This window comes from Dermacentor albipictus, unplaced genomic scaffold (assembly GCF_038994185.2).
Source record: "Dermacentor albipictus isolate Rhodes 1998 colony unplaced genomic scaffold, USDA_Dalb.pri_finalv2 scaffold_142, whole genome shotgun sequence".
Lineage (NCBI taxonomy): Eukaryota > Metazoa > Arthropoda > Arachnida > Ixodida > Ixodidae > Dermacentor > Dermacentor albipictus.
Genome location: NW_027225696.1, coordinates 20,344 through 40,000, shown reverse-complemented (window position 1 = coordinate 40,000; position 19,657 = coordinate 20,344). Strand labels below are relative to the sequence as shown.

Genomic DNA, 19,657 nt, shown 5'->3' with positions numbered 1-19,657 from the left:
TCTCGCTTTATAACTGCGTGTTATAGGGCATCCTGATCCTGCTTCAAAAAGTAATGAGCTTCTCTTTGAGTTATCATAAATTGTTTCTTTCCTGCTTTCGTTTTTCTCCTAAGTAGTTTCTCACGGAAGGTTTCTTTTCCATTGCCACCACCATGAGATTATTTCAGCCTCTCCGACTGTCCGCTTGATCCTCTTCGTTGGTGTGGAGTGATCATGGAGTTTGTTATTTTGTCCGGTCCAGGCGCCATATTTTTCTTGAAAGCTTGCGCTGCCGCGAAAACCTCTGCCACCGATATAGAGGCATCTAGCACCTCATTGTTCCCACCTAAATATGTGGGAGTATCATGGTTTTGCGTGTAATTTGCTCCTATATACATGTCTTCTAGTGTGTCTAGGAGATGGGTGTCAGCGTCTCGAAATTCGCATTCAAGTAATCGCAGATCTCGGTTCGTCGCTGTTTTTCTACTTGCAGGATCTATCATGCTTCTCAAAATGGTCCATGTATTTTTGTGTGTAAGGTTCCTTGTAGAGATTCACAGAATTGGTGCCAATTATTGTTTTCTAGTGTTTGTGCATAAGCATTAGCCTCCTGTGTTAGTTGAGCTATACGTATTTTGAGCTTTCTATTTAATCTTTGTATTTTCCATCGTCTCGTCAGGCTTCTGCGTGCTTCCCATAAATGTAAGAGGCGGCTGTCTACTGCTGTTCAGGCCGGTACTTGCAAACAAATATGCTGCCTTAGAACACAGAGATGACGATGACGTAGAGCTAATAAATGAACCCGTGACTAGGTTGGCTTCGGAGGCAGCAAGTCAAGTTGGAGGCAAGAAGGCGCCAAGGCACTAGTAGGCAAGCTCTCCCAACTAACAAAAGGACCTAATAAAGAAACAACGAAAACTGAAAGTGCCTAGCTCAAGAGATAGGATAGAATTTGCGGAACTGTCAAATCTGATCAACAAGGCGAAAATAAGGGATATTCGAAACTATAATGTGAGAAAGACTGAAGAAGCCGTAAAAAATGGATGCAGCCTGAAATCGGTGAGAAAGAAACTTGGCATAGGACAAACCAAGATGTATGCACCGAAAGGTAAGCAGGGTAATATCATCAGCAATCTCGAAGGCGCAATAAAAGCAGCGTAAGAATTCTATACTGACCTGTGCAGTACCCAGAGGAGCCATGATACCTCCATTCGAAGCAGTAATGAACAGGTTGCAGAGACTCCTGCTATAACTAGCGACGAGGCTAGAAAACCCTTGCAAGCCATGAAACAGGAAAAAGCGGAAGGAGAAGATGGAATAACACCCGATTTAATCAATGATGGATTAGACGTAATGCTTAAAAAACTAGCGGCGCTTTATACAAAGTGTCTATCGACTTCAAGGGTCCCAGAAAGCCAAAACAATGCAAACATTATGCTAATCCACAAAAAGGGAGACGTTAAAGAATTGAAAAATTTTTGGCCCATTAGCTTACTCCCACTATTATATAAAATATGTACCAAAATAATCTCCAACAGAGTAAGGGTAACACTGGACTTTGGTCAACCAACTGAAGAGGCTGGCTTCAGAAAGGGATACTCTACAATGGATCACATCCATCTCATCAATCAGGTTATTCAGAAATCCGCACAGTACAATAGGCCTCTCTATATGGCTTTCATAGATTACGAAAAGGCATTTGACTCAGTGGAGATACCAGCAGTCATAGAGGAATTACATAATCAAGGAGTACAGAACGCTTACGTACCATTATTGGAAAACATCTACAGAGGTTCAGCAGCTACCTTAATTCTGCATAAGAAATGGAGGAACATACCTATAAGGAAAGGGGTCAGACAAGGAGACAATCTCTCCAATGCTATTCAATGCGTGCTTAGAAGTAGTATGCAGGCTATTAAACTGGGAAGGCTTAGGAGTAAAGATCAACGGCGAATTTCTGAGCAACCTTCGTTCTGCCGATGACATTGTTCTATTCAGCAATAATGCAGACGAGTTGCAACAAATGATTGAGGACCTTAACAGGGAGAGTGTAAGAGTGGGGTTGAAGATTAATATGCAGAAGACAAAGATAGTGATAAATAGCCGGGCAAAGGAACAAGCGTTCAGTATCGCCAGTCGGCCTCTAGAGTCTGTGAAGGAGTACGTTTACCTAGGTCAATCAATCACTGGGAACCCTGATCACGAGAAGGAAAACCACAAAAGAATAAAAATGGGTTGGATTGCATACGGCAGACATTGCCCGCTCCTGACTAGAAGCTTACCATTATCATTGAAAAAGACGGTGTACAATCAGTGCATTTTACCAGTACTGACATAGAGGGCAGAAACTTGGAGACTGACAAAGAAGCTTTAGAACAGGTTAAGGACTGCGTAAAAAGCGATGAAACGAAGATTGCTAGGCATAACGTTAAGAGACAGAAAGTTTGGGTCAGAGAGCAATCGGGTATAGATGATATTCTAATTGACATCAAGAGGAAAAGATTGGACCATTAAGGTTACAGAATGGGTACCAAGCGAAGGAAAATGCAATCGAGGACGACAAAAAACTCAGGGAACGATGAAATTAGGAAATGCGCGGGCGCTAGATGGAATCTGTTGGCGCAGGACAGGGGTAATTGGAGATTGCAGGTACAGGCCCGCAGTGGACATAAGACAGGCTGATGATGATCTGCAGTTATACACTGTGTTTCATTCTTTGTTGTTGCTTTTCATGCAACATATGTTCAATAAATTGTAAGTCAGCATTTTGCATTGTTCAGTTCCTTTTCTACACTCTTCCACACAGGATTCACGAAACTGTACTCTCGTATCTATGAGTATGCTACAGTGCAGCTAGCCATGGTATTTCTGTATACAAGGCAAATCATTTCTGTGCTTAATAGTAGGGACGCTCGACTCCCCACCTCTCGTCCCCTGACATTCCTCTTCTTTCCACGACTCTGTCTCCCGACGTGTGGCTTCCCCACATGACACACACGTGATGGTGCAAGTCGGGTGTCGCAGTTACGCTGTTGCAATGAGGGACGGTGCGAGCTTTTCAAGGTTAACGCCCCATGACAGAATGAACAACTTGGACATGCGTGGAACTTGCATCCTGTTCTTCAGCTGCAGGATGGTGATGTGCGTTGACGGTGCATGCTGCAAGACTAACCTGTGGAATGCTCTCCAGTCGGCTTCAGAAAGCGAAAACAGCACGAGCAAACAGGATGTAATCACGAGACGGCATCCAGAAGTGACTATTATTATTATTATTATTATTATTATTATTATTATTATTATTATTATTATTATTATTATTATTTTGGCTAGCTGAAATGCTCGTACAGCTGGCACAATAAATAATTCTTTTTTTGTATGTTGGCATAGTCGTGTGCTGTGTTTTTTGTGAACAAGAGCACTGGGACCACACAATGACTTGATTCCGTTTTCACCAAGACGTGATTTTTGTGTCATAGCAGCTGCCACAGTCTGCACGCTTACTAGGACACTATGCATGTCCAGCACTGCACATCTTACTTGCAACTTATTTCAAGCCCACAAAGGCTTTCACCAGTTACACTTTAAAACATAGCTGACCAAACCCTCACCCATTTCCATGCTAGGGCAATAAGAACAAGTGCATTGCTCATCGACCACTTCATGATGGATTTCACGATTTAAAAAACCTATGCATGCCGCAAGCCCTGACAAGTCTTGATTTAAAATGCATGCTTTCCGCGTTTATATAGACAAGAAATGAAATGCGGTCGCACCATCCCATGAAAAATATCTGCTATACAAGATGGAAAGGATGAGTGTGCTGCTGTCAGCTAACAGACTATCTACCATTAACCTTCAAAGTTTTCGAATGTCTCGAAAATACAACGTGGGCACACCTAGTCTGTCGATGAAGCGACCAGATGACACCGAGTTAACACATTTTAGTAAGCACCTTCCATGTTGTCAATTTGTGCTAAGGAGCATGCTACGTGAATAGCTGATGAAGCTCGTAAGCAGCCCTTTTTTTTTCAGGTTATTTTCAAGCAGACATTCAAGTATGCTCGCACAATGTGTGAAAGCATCAGGACCTGCTAACTGTCTTCAATAGAAGAAAAAAATTTCTTACATGGCCAAATTTTATTTCAAGTGAGCTCACTGTACATACTAAACTTATACAGTGTCACTTCCTAGCAGATCATGCCAAGCAGAAGACTAAAATACTCACAGCGCTCTCACGGATCCTTGGCCGGTTGGTGCGCCGCCATAGCCACCTAACGATGCGTGTGAGGATCGATCCTGGGAAATACACGGAAAAACCGTGTCGGCACCAAAATGAGAGTCTCTGCTAACAATGACCAGTGTGTGGGCACACATTGGCCTTGTAGCATCGGTTTGCAAGTCTTGCATTCATTTCCCTAACTTTCTCATCACACCCAACGTTATGCTTGTTAAATGTGCAGGTGGCGCATGCATACTGTGTTTGAGTGGACCATTTCACGAGTCAACAATCTCATCTGGAGAAGCATGCCAGGTGTACGGCCAGGCAAACATTTCCAGCATTCCTTAAAAAATGTCCCTCTCTCTCAAGGTTTTGTTTATGAATGCCAATTCATGCTCTCCCTTCCAACTTTCGTTTTAGATTTATTGCACTGGTTGAAATCTAGCTAAGAGCAAAACTTTGCCAACACACCCTTCTCTGCATTAATGTGTGTTGGCTAAATTTGTAAGAGAATGCCCTTTTTTTCAAATTGGGCTGCTCTCACCGGCTAAAAGTTCAAACATTTTTATTTTAACAACACACCAAATTACAGAGGTGAATTCCATGCACATTGATTCTCATTAGTATGATGCGCACGGATGTACGCATGCACACACACAAGCAGTTGAACCTCAATGCAAGAACAATGAAATAAAAAGCATGCTGGCCCACCTCTACTTCCTCGGGAGCTGCGCTGGGAAACGGCGCTCTGATTCACGCGATCCTTGGAGAAAAATGTTGCTGGGCTATAGGCGCGTACGAAGAAGCCCTTTTTGGAAAGCCGATGGCAATATGGTAACATGAATTTAGGGTCGCATTCAATTCTAACGTGCATGCAATTTTTGACCAGTTTTATCGGAAGAAAGGTCCACGTTAGATTCGAGTAAATACAGTATTTCAAACTCCATATCTATGCTATCTTGTGTTGTATATACATACATACATACATACATATATACATACATACATACATACATATATATAGATGCATACATACATACATACATACATACATACATACATACATACATACATACATACATACATACATACATACATACATACACACACACACACACACACACACACATATTCTCCACAACGTGTTACTCCACAACAACCGAGACATGTGAGCACATCAGATCTATGAAGGTTTTTCTATGCACTGCATGAGATCGTCATGTGCCAGCGCACCTCCAATTGCCTCGATTGACAAGGAGGTTCCATACCTCCACGATTTATCAATTCTTAAATCTTTGGCGTCTGATTAGGCATGGGTTATTAGAGGAGCCTGAGCCCCCCCTTCTGATGGTTGTGACCGCACATCCATAGAGTGTGTGTGCTCACATACACCGTTCAATTACACTTTTCACATGCGCGCTGATTGCTCTTCTGCAAGAGAGTCGAGCGGCAAGTTCGTTAATAGTGACTACTGCCCAAGTGCCGAATTGGAATACATCTATTGCAGTGGATCTAATTTCTTATATTTATCATAAATATTTATGCAAGCCCATCCGTATTCATGAATAGTCGGATGCGGTTGTTGAACTTATGCCCATGCCGATTTATATGTTTTTTCTGCTCCTATAATGGCCTGCAAAGGCCATTATAGGAGCATTATGAATGAATATAATGCATGTTTACCTACAGAAAACATTTTTTGTCACTTTATGGTCACTAAAAAAATTGTGGCTAATGTTTTTCATATAGGTCACTCGAAAGATGTTAAATTTGCAATAAGAAAGTAGACCTTCAGGGGGCGGGGTGCACCCTAAAAAAGTTGACCCTCAAAGAGTTAACAGGGTTCTTTGGAGTTATACGATACTGATCACAGTATCATCAGTATCATGTCTGTTTCATTCGGAAAGACTTCTCCGAAGCGTTCTACATTTTACTTGAAGCATTCTTCCCTCCTCACAACCGTTTAGATATTGTTCTATATTGAGTTGCCCGTCGCGATCAGGAAAACACTTCTATCGCGGCCAAATCAAAGTTGTTAGGCATGCGACATTTACAGAATGAGCGGCAATAACTTCCGAAGCTCGCTGCTGATTGTACCTCTTGAGATGCCACTTTCTGCTATCAAAGCGAGCGCATCGTGCACGTTATTATTCAAAACACGCACAGCAGTATGGGCTCTGTACTGCAGAGAAAAAAAAGGAAAAGAAAACAGTCAATGCACCCTCCTCACATCAGACGGCTCAGCCATGCGCTGCGCATCAGTACCATGTCCATTTCGTTCGGAAAGATTTCGAAGTATTCTACAGGCAGCCGAGACCACGAGTTGTTTGGTGTACCGCCTTGAACAAGCTACAAGTGAATTCTCCGCAAGCGCTGACAGTTTTTTTCTATTTGTCCTCCTTTTCTTTTTTTTGACACATTTAAGTATTGTTCAAGTTTGCAGAAAATGTATTGTTTATCTAGCCGCGTTCACAGCCGCATGCGTACGGATGACTCTGAAACAACAACGCTGAAACCATTCATCAACACTACGCTGTGCCACCTGCACACGTGCGACTACGGAACCGTTTTGAAATTGCTCTATATTGAGTCACACATCGCAATCAGAAAAACACTTCCATCGCGGATAAATAAAGAAATTTTTAGGCATGTAGGGCCCGCTGGGCTGTACTAGTCGGCGATAAGGTAGCCTCCCCTCCAGCGGGATTATCTGACTGAGCCATGGCGAATGCTCGGTTGCCATGGAAAGACACCTCTGTACGTTTCTTTTTAATGATGGCGAGCTTGAAATTCACCTCCTGCACTGCACAACTTCTGTAGGCTTGGAGTGACGTCCGTCACCAGCACAATATGCCAAGAGCGAGTGGGGCTATACTAATCCACGTACAACCAAATTAGGAAGGCTCACAAAGCTTCCACGAGACTCCCTCACCAGATCAGGAATTGGCCTCTCTGGTGCAGTATAAGGCGACCCCCTCCCAAATGGCTAACTCAATTATACTATGGCCCTCAGTCCCCAGCAGCTGCGGAGCACATGACCAAGGCTGCGGTCAGACCTGCAACGCAGCAAAGGGTGCTAAGAATCCCTGCATCCAGACAGGCCGCCAATGCAAACTGACCCTTGCAATGATTAACACCCGAACCCTCTCGAGTGAGGCTAGCTTAGCAGGGCTCTTTGAGGAATTATCAGACATTGTTTGGGATATTATGGGCATTAATGAGATTAGAAGAACTGGCGAGGCTTATACATTGCTGAATAACGGACATGTCCTCTGCTATAGAGGTCACCTAGATAAGAAGCAATACGGAGTAGGATTCCTAATCCATAAGGACATAGCGGACAACATTGACGAATTCTACAGTATTAATGAGAGGGTAGCTGTAGTCGTAATCAAACTTAAGAGGTACAGATGAAATGTAGTACAAGCCTACGCTTCAACGTCCAGTCACGATGATGAAGATGTAGATCAGCTTTATGAAGATGTTGAATTAACAATGAGAAAAGTGCAACCTCAATATACTGTAGCAATGGCCAACTTCAATGCAAAAGTGGGGAAAAAGCAGCCTGGTGATCAAGCAATTGGCAACTACGGCGTCGATTCTAGGAAGGCTAGAGGAGAGATGCTGGTAGAATTCGCAGAAAGGAATAAGCTTCGAATAATGAACACCTTTTTCAGGAAGCGTAGCAACAGAAAATCGGACCTGAAAAAGCCCTAATGGTGAAAGAAGAAATGCGATTGACTTCATACCTTCTGCTGATCCCAGCATTGTGCAGGATGTAGAAGTGATAGGTAGGGTAAAGTGCGGCGATCACAGATTAGGGAGGGCTAGAATTCACCTCAATGAGAAGAGAGAAAGAGCTAAATTGGTCAAGAAACAGGTGAACCTATAGGCAGTAAGGGTAAAAGCAGACAACTTCAGGCCGGTACTTGCAAACAAATAGGCTGCCTTAGAACAGAGAGATGACGATGACGTAGACATAATAAATGAAACCGTAACTAGGTTGGCTTCGGAGGCAACAAGTGAAGTTGGAGGCAAGACACCAAGGCACTAGTAGGCAAGCTCTCCCAACTAACAAAAGGACCTAATAAAGAAACAACAAAAACTGAAAGTGTCTAACTCAAGAGATAGGATAGAATTTGCGCAACTGTCAAAACTGATCAACAAGGCGAAAATAAGGGATATTCGAAACTGTTATGTGAGGAAGACTGAAGAAGCCATAAAAAATGGATGCAGCCTGAAATCGGTGAGAAAGAAACTTGGCATAGGGCAAACCAAGATGTATGCACTGAAAGGTAAGCAGGGTAATATCATTAGCAATCTCGAAGGAGTAGTAAAAGCAGCGTAAGAATTCTATACTGACCTGTGCCGTACCCAGAGGAGCCACGATACCTCCATTCGAAGCAGTAATGAACAGGTTGCAGAGACTCCTGCTATACCTAGCGACGAGGTTAGAAGACCTTTGCAAGCCATGAAACAGGAAAAAGCAGCAGGAGAAGATAGAGTAACAGCCGATTTAATCAATGATGGAAGAGACCATTGACCTTCAAAGTTTTCGAATGTTCCGAAAATACAACCCGGGCATACCTAGTGTGTCGACGAAGTGACCAGATGACACCGAGTTAACACATTTAATAAGTAGTTTCCATGTTATCAATTTCTGCTAAGGAGCATGCTATGTGAATAGCTGATGAAGCTTGTAACCAGCCCAGTTTTTCTTCCAGTTTTTTCAAGTAGACACATTCAAGTATGCTCGGCACACGTGTGAAAGCATCAGGACCTACTGTCTTCAATAGAAGTAAAAAATTTCTTACATGGGCAAATTTTATTTCAAGTGAGCTTACTATACAAAATATTTCCAATGTCACTTCCTAGCCGATCATGCCAAGCAGAAGAATAGAACACCCACCGTTCTGGTGTTTCGAGCTGTCCGAGCCTGCGGTTTGTACTGAGCTTGAAGACTCGCTCCCACGCTGCAGTAGACGGCGGCCTCAGCGGAGCCTGACCTGCCGCGAATTGCTGTAAAAGGGCAGGCACAGCCATGTCAGCACGACAATGACAATCTCTGCTAACAATGACCAGTGTGTGGGCACACATTGGCCTTGTAGCATCGGTTTGCAAGTCTTGCATTCATTTCCCTAACTTTCTCATCACACCCAACGTTATGCTTGTTAAATGTGCAGGTGGTGCATGCATACTGTGTTTGAGTGGACCATTTCACGAGTCAACAATCTCATCTGGAGAAGCATGCCAGGTGTACGGCCAGGCAAACATTTCCAGCATTCCTTAATAAATGTCCCTCTCTCTCAAGGTTTTGTTTATGAATGCCAATTCATGCTCTCCCTTCCAACTTTCGCTTTAGATTTATTGCACTCGTTGAAATCTAGCTAAGAGCAAAACTTTGCCAACACACCCTTCTCTGCATTAATGTGTGTTGGCTAAATTTGTAAGGGAATGCCCTTTTTTTCAAATTGGACTGCTCTCACTGGCTAAAAGTTCAAACATTTTTATTTTAACAACACACCAAATTACAGAGGTGAATTCCATGCACATTGGTTCTCATTAGTATAATGCGCACGGATGTACGCATGCACACACACAAGCAGTTGAACCTCAATGCAAGAACAATGAAATAAAAAGCATGCTGGCCCACCTCTTATTCCACGTGAAGTGGTCTGGGATACTTCTCGGTCGGATTGGTGCAGTGCCTGGAGAAATATGTTGCTGGGCTATAGGCGCGTACGAAGAAGCCCTTTTTCGAAACCGATGGCAATATGGTAACATGAATTTAGGGTCGCATTCAATTCTAACGTGCATGCAATTTTTGACCAGTTTTATCGGAAGAAAGGTCCACGTTAGATTCGAGTAAATACAGTATCTCAAACTCCATATCTATGCTATCTTGTGTTGTATATACATACATATACATACATGCATACATACATACACACACACACACACACACACACACACACACACATACACACACATACACACACACATACACACATACACACACACACACACACACACAAACACACACACACACACATATTCTCCACAACTTGTTACTCCACAACTACCGAGACATGTGAGCACATGAGATCTATGAAGGTTTTTCTATGCACTGCATGAGATCGTCATGTGCCAGCGCACCTCCAATTGCCTCGATTGACAAGGAGGTTCCATACCTCCACGATTTATCAATTCTTAAATCTTTGGCGTCTGATTAGGCATGGGTTATTAGAGGAGCCTGAGCCCCCCCTTCTGATGGTTGTGACCGCACATCCATAGAGTGTGTGTGCTCACATACACCGTTCAATTACACTTTTCACATGCGCGCTGATTGCTCTTCTGCAAGAGAGTCGAGCGGCAAGTCCGTTAATGGTGACTACTGCCCAAGTGCTGAATTGGAATACATCTATTGCAGTGGATCTAATTTCTTATATTTATCATAAATATTTATGCAAGCCCATCCGTATTCATGAATAGTCGGATGCGGTTGTTGAACTTATGCCCATGCCGATTTATGTGTTTTTTCTGCTCCTATAATGGCCTGCAAAGGCTATTATTATATGAATGAATATAATGCATGTTTACCTACAGAAAACATTTTTGGTCACTTTATGGTCGCTAAAAAATTGTGGCTAATGTTTTTCATATAGGTCACTCGAAAGACGTTCAATTTGCAATAAGCAAGTCGACCCTAGGGGGGGGGGCACCATAAAAAAAATGACCCTCAAAGAGTTAACAGGGTTCTTTGCAGTTATACGATATTGATCACAGTATCATCAGTATCACGTCCGTTTAGTTCGGAAAAACTTCTCCAAAGCATTCTACTCCCTTACAACTGTTTAGATATCGCTCTATATTGCGTTACCCATCGCGATGAGGAAAACACTTCTATCGCAGACAAATAAAGTTTTTAGGCATGCAACATTTACGGAATGAGCAGCAATAACTTCCGAAGCTCGCTGCCCATTGTGCCTCCCGCGATGCCCCTTCCTGCTATCAAAGCGAGCACATCGTGCACATTATTATTATTCAAAACACAAATAGGAGTATGGGCTCTGTACCACAGAGAAAAAAAATGAAAAGGAAAGGAAAGGTAGGCAAGGCAAAACAATAACCCTACTGGAGAAATCATGTAATACAGGTCACTTGGTGCCTATTGACTCACTTGGCTGATGTCTCTTAAGATCACAGCGATGTAGACAAGCACGGCGAGTATCCCAGCCATCAGAGAGCACAGCAGGGCCACTGTTGTGAAACACTGCGGCGGTAGGACATGGCAGAAGAGCTATGTTACAGCAGCTCATAACGCTCCACATTGTTTTTTGTGAATGGGCAAAGAGGAGACACTAGGCACAATTTTACACGACGTGTTCGTCGTACCAACAGGTTCTATAGGTTTTCAACATGTTCCAACAATTGGAACTGGCACCTTTCAGACTCGTTGCATGTCGTATCGGACACCGCATTGTGCCATATGTCTTGTGTTTTAAAGGAACCCCATAAAGAGAAACATGAACTTGAGCTGAACTTTTAAACCGTGTTTCTACAATACTATTCAAGATATTAAAACCGCGAAAAAAAAACTCGAAAGACAGAAATGACGCAACAATGAAAAAATGAAGGCGATGCCACCTTGCATTTTCTGCATACCAGACCAGTATATGACGTCAAGGTTTTCGGAAGCGTCTGCTGGGGTCTATTTAATGTGACATCGGTATAGATGCATAGCGTTTTGTTGCAAAATAGGCTAAATACTGAACTCGATCAGTTTCGACTGCCCTACTGGACCAAAATGGCTCAAATGTGATGGAATCCGTAACGTCACACTGACGTGGAGGCGCTAATGTTTCAGCGTGAATTAAAAGAAGTGCGACATTCCAATTCTTTTTCTAGGTGAATTAATCAACTTATTACCTCAAACTGTAAAAAAAAAATTGTTGTGAAAAAGTAATTTGCTCTGTTAATTGATGTAGTACCTTTCTTTAGTGTCCCTTTAAAGGCCACTCATGCTTTCGCTGCTATGGAAACATGCGCTTTTTTTCCACTTATTGGCAAAGTAGTGGGCCCTTTATCTTTTTAGAGTTGAATGTTGTCGAGAATTCAGCTGCGAACATATTTAGTTGGAAATAGGTATATGCGGACAGAATGAGGTCATGCAACTTGTCTTGTGGTTGCTAATGAAAAACCTGTTCTTAGTGGAGGGATGCTTATGTGGGGTCCATTGGCCTAGGACCATTTATATCAACGCCTCGACTTCTAGTTGGGCGTTTCTTAACGTATCTAAATTAATGGAGAGTTCAAGCGGGCGATGAACAAAATGGCATTATTTAGGCATTCAGAAGGACGGCCGTAGTAGAAGACAGTCTGCAGACAGATTCCCATGAGTCAAACTTTAAAAAGAAAGAACAATAGAATAAAGCGTACACAGCAAACAGGCGCTGGCTGCGGCACTGGTCTTTTCCAGTTCGCGATTGCCTCCATCAGGCCGGGTGGCGATGTATCGGGATACCTTAAGAGAAACAAGGTGGTTGTCAGCAATCAGCAATGACTGAAGATGCCTTATTTATTGGCACAGACTCATTGTGGGGTATAGACCACGAACCGGGTGGTAAGAACATTTTTTTCGAAAAGGAATACAAATTAATTGAGGATGAGAAAGAAACCGATAATAAATGATATTAGGTAGTGCATAAGTTAGTAAAGCGCTCCATGCACCCCTACCAGCGACAGTCGCGAAGTAGCGGATGTCACTTCTTAGTTGCTGTCGAAGTAATATTATTGCCCTTCTTAATGGTAAAATCGATGGCAAACATGATGCATGATTGAACAATCGCTCTATAACTTTCTGTGGAATTTATTGTGGGTTTCGGTCGCTTTGTTAGGTCAATCAAGCAAATTCGTTCCAGCATCAAGACATGCGCGAAACGGCGCGCTAGGCTCATCACATGATAACTCCAACGAAGAAGAGCGCGCCTAATAGGTTTCTCGGTATGCACTGCACCAAGTACTGTGAGAGTAAAATAATATGGCCCCAGCCTAATAAAGAGCGCCAAAAGATGACGGTATTTTTACCCTCATCGCTTATTAAAAACATGCTAAGTGATTTATGTGGTGAGAAGCTTGTTTCTGTTAATGTATATTGATTAAGCAGGCTGTTCACAAGGTGTAGACCGATCCAGATGGAAAATGCTCCAGTTAGTGTAGTGCGCCTTCCTGCAACGCCGCCTCGGTCGCTGAGTCACCTGGGACTAGCGAAGTGTACTTTACAGCAAAGCCAGAGCTGCGCGCTCCAGCGCTGTAGCAGACGACGCGAAGCGCCTCCCCGAGTTTCGTGTGCGCCTGCGCCGCTTGGTTTCGATGCGCCGCCGCTACGGACGCACTGGCGCCCCGCGGAGCGCGGCCACGGTACAGTGGCTAGATTCTAGCCACTGTAGCCACGGTGAGCCGTGTTCACCCTAGAGTGGACGAATATGGCCTCGAGCTCCACCACTGGAAAAGCTGGCGCCACCGTCGGCGTGACGTTCTAGGAGGGATCACGTGGACAAAGCGGCCGCGTCGGCTGCTTCGGGCGCGCCGAAGCGAGCTGAAAACGAGTTTAAATTCTCTCGTACGCTGCGGTCCTCATTTAGTGGCGAAATTTTCCCGCTTCGAGTGTCTCTTTTACAGCGCTTCAAAGCACTACAATAGGTAGTGGCTGCCTTTGAAGGCACGCAACATGGTGGGCTACCGCTCGGTGCCGCAGGACCGGACGCATGTAACGGAGGCCGGTGTCAGCCTTATTCACACGTAGCCGCAGGACAAGAAGCTGCGTGAAGCTTGGCTCGCGAAACATAAAACCGGCAAACAGTCATCGGCTACAACTCGGGTATGCAGCAAGCACAGACGCGAGGAAGATTTCTGCTACGGCGCCCGGTCTGCGATGTTCTGAAAACGCGCACTGAGACTCTCACCCGAGTCCGCTGCCCGACTAATGTCATGACGGTTTGGTCTATGAACTTGTTGATGCTATAGATACTGGCAAGTTCAGTGGAGTGGAAAGGCAGCGGTAAGAAGCACATTTTAAAAAAGCATGGCATATGATAATGTTTGTGTTATGAATTAATGCGCTGGATTACAAAAAAGCAGCAGCGGGAAATTTCACGCTGAGAACACCGATAAACATACAGTGCGACGCAACTCGAGAAATAATAATGAAAGGTCAAAGAATTTAGAAGTAAAGAAAGATTGAATCGTCGCGACGGCACATCACAGTCCCCGTAGGCGTCGAAGTCTCTACAATGAAATTATTTTTGAACAGCTCTGATAGCGCCCACGCAACAATGGTTGCTTGTATACTGTCAAATGCTCATATTCTGCGGCCTAAAGCTCATGGCACGGTGCAAAAACGCGCGCGCGGAGAAAGCGAAACAGTGCGCGGACAGGCATGCAGACGCGCAGTCGGTCGCTTCGAATCCGCGCGATCGCTGCATTGAGGCTTCGTTCTATTACGCTCCATTTAGTTATACAAACACTACAAGAACATATTTCACATAGTTTGCTCTCGGCGTTACCTACCTTTCACGCAAGAAGCCGGTTCGGGAGACTCCATCGCGGCGACCACGCGCAGTGGCGTTCACTGTACGTATTCGGTAAAGAGATAGCGTCTTTAAACGATTGTGTGCTTTCAGTTTGCCCAAGATTATTATTTAGACACTAAGAAACTTCTCTCGTTTCGAAAGTACTTACAGAAATGTCCGGGAGAGCTCGCGCGTGGTGTTTTCAGTGAGCGCTGACAGCGAAACCTATGAGGAGCGCGCCACGTGATCCCTCATACTACGCCAGCGAGGCGCTTCCGATAGATGGCGACTCCGTAACTCCTCGCCGCCAATGCCTTCCGCATGCTGAGAAGCCGCTGCTTGTTTACAAGCAGCGAAAGCGCCGGGAGATTCCCCGATTCCCTATGAGAAGTACGTACAATGCCTCTAGAGCATGCGAGCTGTGGCGGTACGAAACAGCTCACCGGATGCGAAGCGAAGGTTGAACAACTGAGCAGTTCCTCGACACATGTCTGGTCTTGCGAGCAGCCTTATTATACCACCTCTGCCGAACTGGCGGACCTGAGTGATCTTCCGGAAGTGAGCTGAAGTCTTATGCAATTCTACCTGAATCGTCTTTGATTTTTTCATAGAAAAAACTTAAGCGATAGATCCTGAGGAGCTGCCGAAGCTGACTACGGCGAAGCCCCTAGCCAGATGATGATACCCACATCAAGCAAGCCTAACTCAAGAACACATGAGAAAAAAGGGAGTAGCGTAAAATTGGCTAAATAAAGAAAATACCACCCGATACTTGACCTAAGCCCCAAAGCGATAAAGGCTACAAAAGCTGGAGCCCCGAAAGGACAAGACTCGTTCCCCATAATTACAACATGTCTACGTCCCGCATGTCCATGGTCGACACGGCGGCGGCTACACGCGCTCGTCTTCAGCGCGAAGCGCAGCCGCCAGCCGGAGGTCCCCGAGGCACCGCAGCGGCACGGCTCGCCCCGAGAGCCCGACGACTCTGGAACCCCTCAGCCGGACTCCACCTGCGACGCCAGCCATTAACATGGAAGTAACGGTTGAAGGACACACCGTAACCGCACAAGAGCTCCAGTCAGACGATTGGACACCAGTTATAGATAGATAGATAGATAGATAGATAGATAGATAGATAGATAGATAGATAGATAGATAGATAGATAGATAGATAGATAGATAGATAGATAGATAGATAGATAGATAGATAGATAGATAGATAGATAGATAGATAGATAGATAGATAGATAGATAGATAGATAGATAGATAGATAGATAGATAGATAGATAGATAGATAGATAGATAGATAGATAGATAGATAGATAGATAGATAGATAGATAGATAGATAGATAGATAGATAGATAGATAGATAGATAGATAGATAGATAGATAGATAGATTGGATGAGTCCCGAACCACTTTCTTGTGATAGACGAGAAGAAGGGGAACAGAGGGCGCATGAAGAACAACTGGCCGCACGCGTAATGCGAAGCCTAGTCTTCGCATTACGCGTGCATGCGCGGATTACTGTGCTTCAAGAAGTAGAGCTTGACGCTGTGCGACGGGGGTCAGAAAGATCACTGACGATTCCCATACTGCCTAATGCGAAATTTCTGCTCAGCTCTATACGTGTTCTCATGTCGCGATATAATGAGACATCGCAGCGATCACCGCACCGACTGGTGCGCGACGCAATGTATAGACCGGCCACACAGTTGCCGCTACCAGGCAACTGCAGCCGATGCAACCGTAATCTTCGCCGGGAAGCGCTTGCGGTGAACGCTATGCGCGAAGGCGACCTTTCTGGTTCTATTTTTCCCCGCACAGCCGGTGCCGTCGAATCCGAGGCTGCGTAAGGTCCTTAAATAAATAAGGATGGGCGGACATGATCGGCTTATGGTGGTATTTCAAGGTGGCTTCCACTGCTGTCGTCTTCATGCTTCCGCTCAACACCTTCTACTAGTCTAGAAGGTATTCTTCCACTGCAGCCTCCTCCTCCACTTTCTTCCACGCTCTGGCTTCGCTCTCGCTTTCTCTGCGCTCGTTCGCTCGGCTACGCTGCCGAGGCACGCCGACGCTCAACGCTGCGCTCGAAAATGTTGCGAAGAAAATGTTGCCTTGAAGACCAACCAGCGGATCGTCGTCTTCTAGGAACTCCGTGCGAGAGGTCGACGTGAAGGCGGTGTCGGTATCCTCTGCGTTGTCTTCAGGACGACCTTGGTATGGTTCTGCGGCTGATAGCTGACGTCGGACAACGAGAGCTCTCGTACGGTGTGCCCGCATGCGGGAGAGCCGTCGCCACTGGTACAGGGCGCATGCCAAAACACAGAGTCCCAGAAAAGAGGCGAGGGGCACGCTTTAAAAAAATAAAAATTCTGGGGAAGTGTATCTGTCGGATAAACTACAATAGCTCTGTTTAGCAGCAGTCGTTCCACACTGTCTTATGTAAAGCTGCAAAGAGGAGACACAAGGTACAGATCCGCGCATGACATGGAGTGCGACGTGAACTTCGCTATCAAAAACCACATTCCTCGAGTAGCCAACGGGGTCCAACAGTTTTCAGCGTGTTCCAGCAATCGGAACAGCCACCTTTCGGACGCGTTCTCACGTCATATCGGACGCCGCGTTGTGCTATGTGCGTCGTGCTTTAAAGGGACCCTAAAGGGAAACACTAATCTGAGCTGCATTTGTGTACGAGGCTTCTACGGCACTAACGAAGTTATTCAAACCACGAAAAGAAAGCTCGGTAAGACAGAAATGACGCAACAACAAAGAAATGTGGCTCTGCCGTTATATGGAGTAGTTGTAAGCACGCAATGGTTACCCGCAAAGCGGATTGGTTGGAGAAGATACTAGCCACAATATTAAAACGGGTGTGCATGTTGGCAACGGCACACCCCACCACCCTGTACCACGCCATAGTGTACATTGGTCCATATGGTTGCAATAGTTTCCGGTCGAAGACAGAACCTGATTGTAAGACTCGTCTCGGTCAAACAACCATCCACGGTGTGCCGGACGCCACCGGCTTGGACGCGGCCGGATGAGCCGTACGCGTCGGGGACCCCGAGACCTATGACGTTGAAGAGGGCATATACAACTCTTTCTCAGCGCCAACAGACGAGAATCAGGCGCATAGGGCTCTCTATCTGCCTTTTGGACGTCGCTATTGGAAATGACAAACAAAACTTCAGCGTACTGGAAGTTACAGCTTGAAGGATATTGTGAAGATACATTGGAAAGATCTCGGAAGGAATAGCTTTTTTAACTTCTTTGGTGGTGGGGGGTAAGTAGTGTATGTAAGGCGGCCTTGACTGTTTGTCCCTTTCATGTCCTTTCATGTCCTTTTCATGACCGGATGTTCTCGTTTCAGTGCCCGGTTAAAGCTCTGGCTTCTGGCTTAAGGTCACTTGAAGTTTAAAACATTATGGGGTTTTACGTGCTAAAACCACTTTCTCATTATGAGGCACGCCGTAGTGGAGGACTCCGGAAATTTCTACCACCTGGGGTTCTTTAACGTGCACCTAAATCTAAGCACATGGACGTTTTCGCATTTTGCCCCCATCGTAATGCGGCCGCTGTGGCCGGGATTCAATCCCGCGACTTTGTGCTCAGCAGCCCAACACCATAGCCATTGAGCAACCACGCGGGCGACACTTGAAGGTAACCGTCAACGGGAGCTGGAATCATTTCATGCTTAATGTAGCTTAAAGCGGGAAGCGACGTCACCTTGTATTTTCCGTATGGAAGCACGCAGTATGCCTTCAAGGATTTCGAGGGCGTCTGCTGGTGCTCAGTTAATGCGTAGCATAGAGTTTGATACAATAAAATAATTACTAGACGGAACTCTCGTGGTAGTGTCTACGGGGGCGGTAATGGGAGCAGTTGTGCCAGCGTGGGCATTATGGCGAAATAGATGGATTTGCCTAAACTTCGTCATTCTGGCTTCAAACGGCTCTGTGGCTTTGTAAGTCCCTGATTTTCAACAGTGTACTGCGCAGTGAATAATGAAAGAAACATTAAAATTTTCCGACGGCAGGATTCGAACACGGGACCTCTAGCACAGAGGCCTGATATTGAAACGATTAAGCCAGGCACGCATGTATAGATAGGAGATGCGAAACGCCCTTACGAATTTATTTCGGGCATGCCAGTGCCTTGTTGCTAATGGCGCGTTTCGGTTATGCCACCTCGTCAAGCTAAGTCGTTGCCATTAGTAGCGATTGTGCGGGTTCGCAGCGTCTTGTGCACTTCGAAGGGTATAGATTGCTCGGAAATTTACGGCAATTAATGCACATAAATGGTAATATACAAAGGCACAAGAACGTTTGAATCCACAAGCACGAAGATCAGAGAAATCCACGTGCTTCCCATCATTCCCATGTTGGGTCAACGAACGCAGCGCCAGAGTTCCCTCTAGTATATATATTGTGGGAAACGCTGTGTAAGATGCACAAGGTTCTGTTCCAAGATAGCCTAAAGTGGATAAGCTCAAATGCGATGCAATCTGACATCACAATGATGTCAAACTGCGAGAAAGAAGATGAGACTGTCATTTTCATTCTCTATTCTAATTAATTAATCGATATTACCTCAAAATATAAAGAAAACAGAGTTTTGAAAGAATACATTGCAGTGTAAATTGATTTAGTATCTTCCTTCAGTGTCCATTTATAGGCTACACTCGTGCAGTTGCTATTAGTTAATGGAAACGTGCACGTTGTTTTCCGCTCATTGGTACAATTGTTGGTCCGTTATAGTTTTCGAGTAGAATGCTGTCGAGTATCTGGTTCCGAACATCATTAGTTCGCAAAGGGGTATATTCGGGCAAAATGAGATTACGCTACTTGCATCGGGGTTGCGGAAACGCCCTGTTGATAGTGGGAG

At 44.9% G+C, this 19,657-nt stretch overlaps 1 protein-coding gene across 1 annotated transcript in view; it reads right to left on the bottom strand.

Moving 5' to 3' along the window:
* The window catches only part of LOC139053480 (uncharacterized), a 53,924-nt gene that overhangs the window by 13,958 nt on the left and 20,309 nt on the right, over positions 1 to 19,657 (bottom strand). Inside the window, exons 3-7 of the mRNA XM_070530472.1 lie at positions 12,638 to 12,722; positions 11,379 to 11,471; positions 9,852 to 9,906; positions 9,108 to 9,217; positions 4,205 to 4,275 (exon numbers count right to left, since the gene is read on the bottom strand). Of these exons, the coding sequence (XP_070386573.1) occupies positions 4,205 to 4,275; positions 9,108 to 9,217; positions 9,852 to 9,906; positions 11,379 to 11,471; positions 12,638 to 12,722 (414 nt within the window). The remainder of the gene's footprint in view (positions 1 to 4,204; positions 4,276 to 9,107; positions 9,218 to 9,851; positions 9,907 to 11,378; positions 11,472 to 12,637; positions 12,723 to 19,657) is intronic.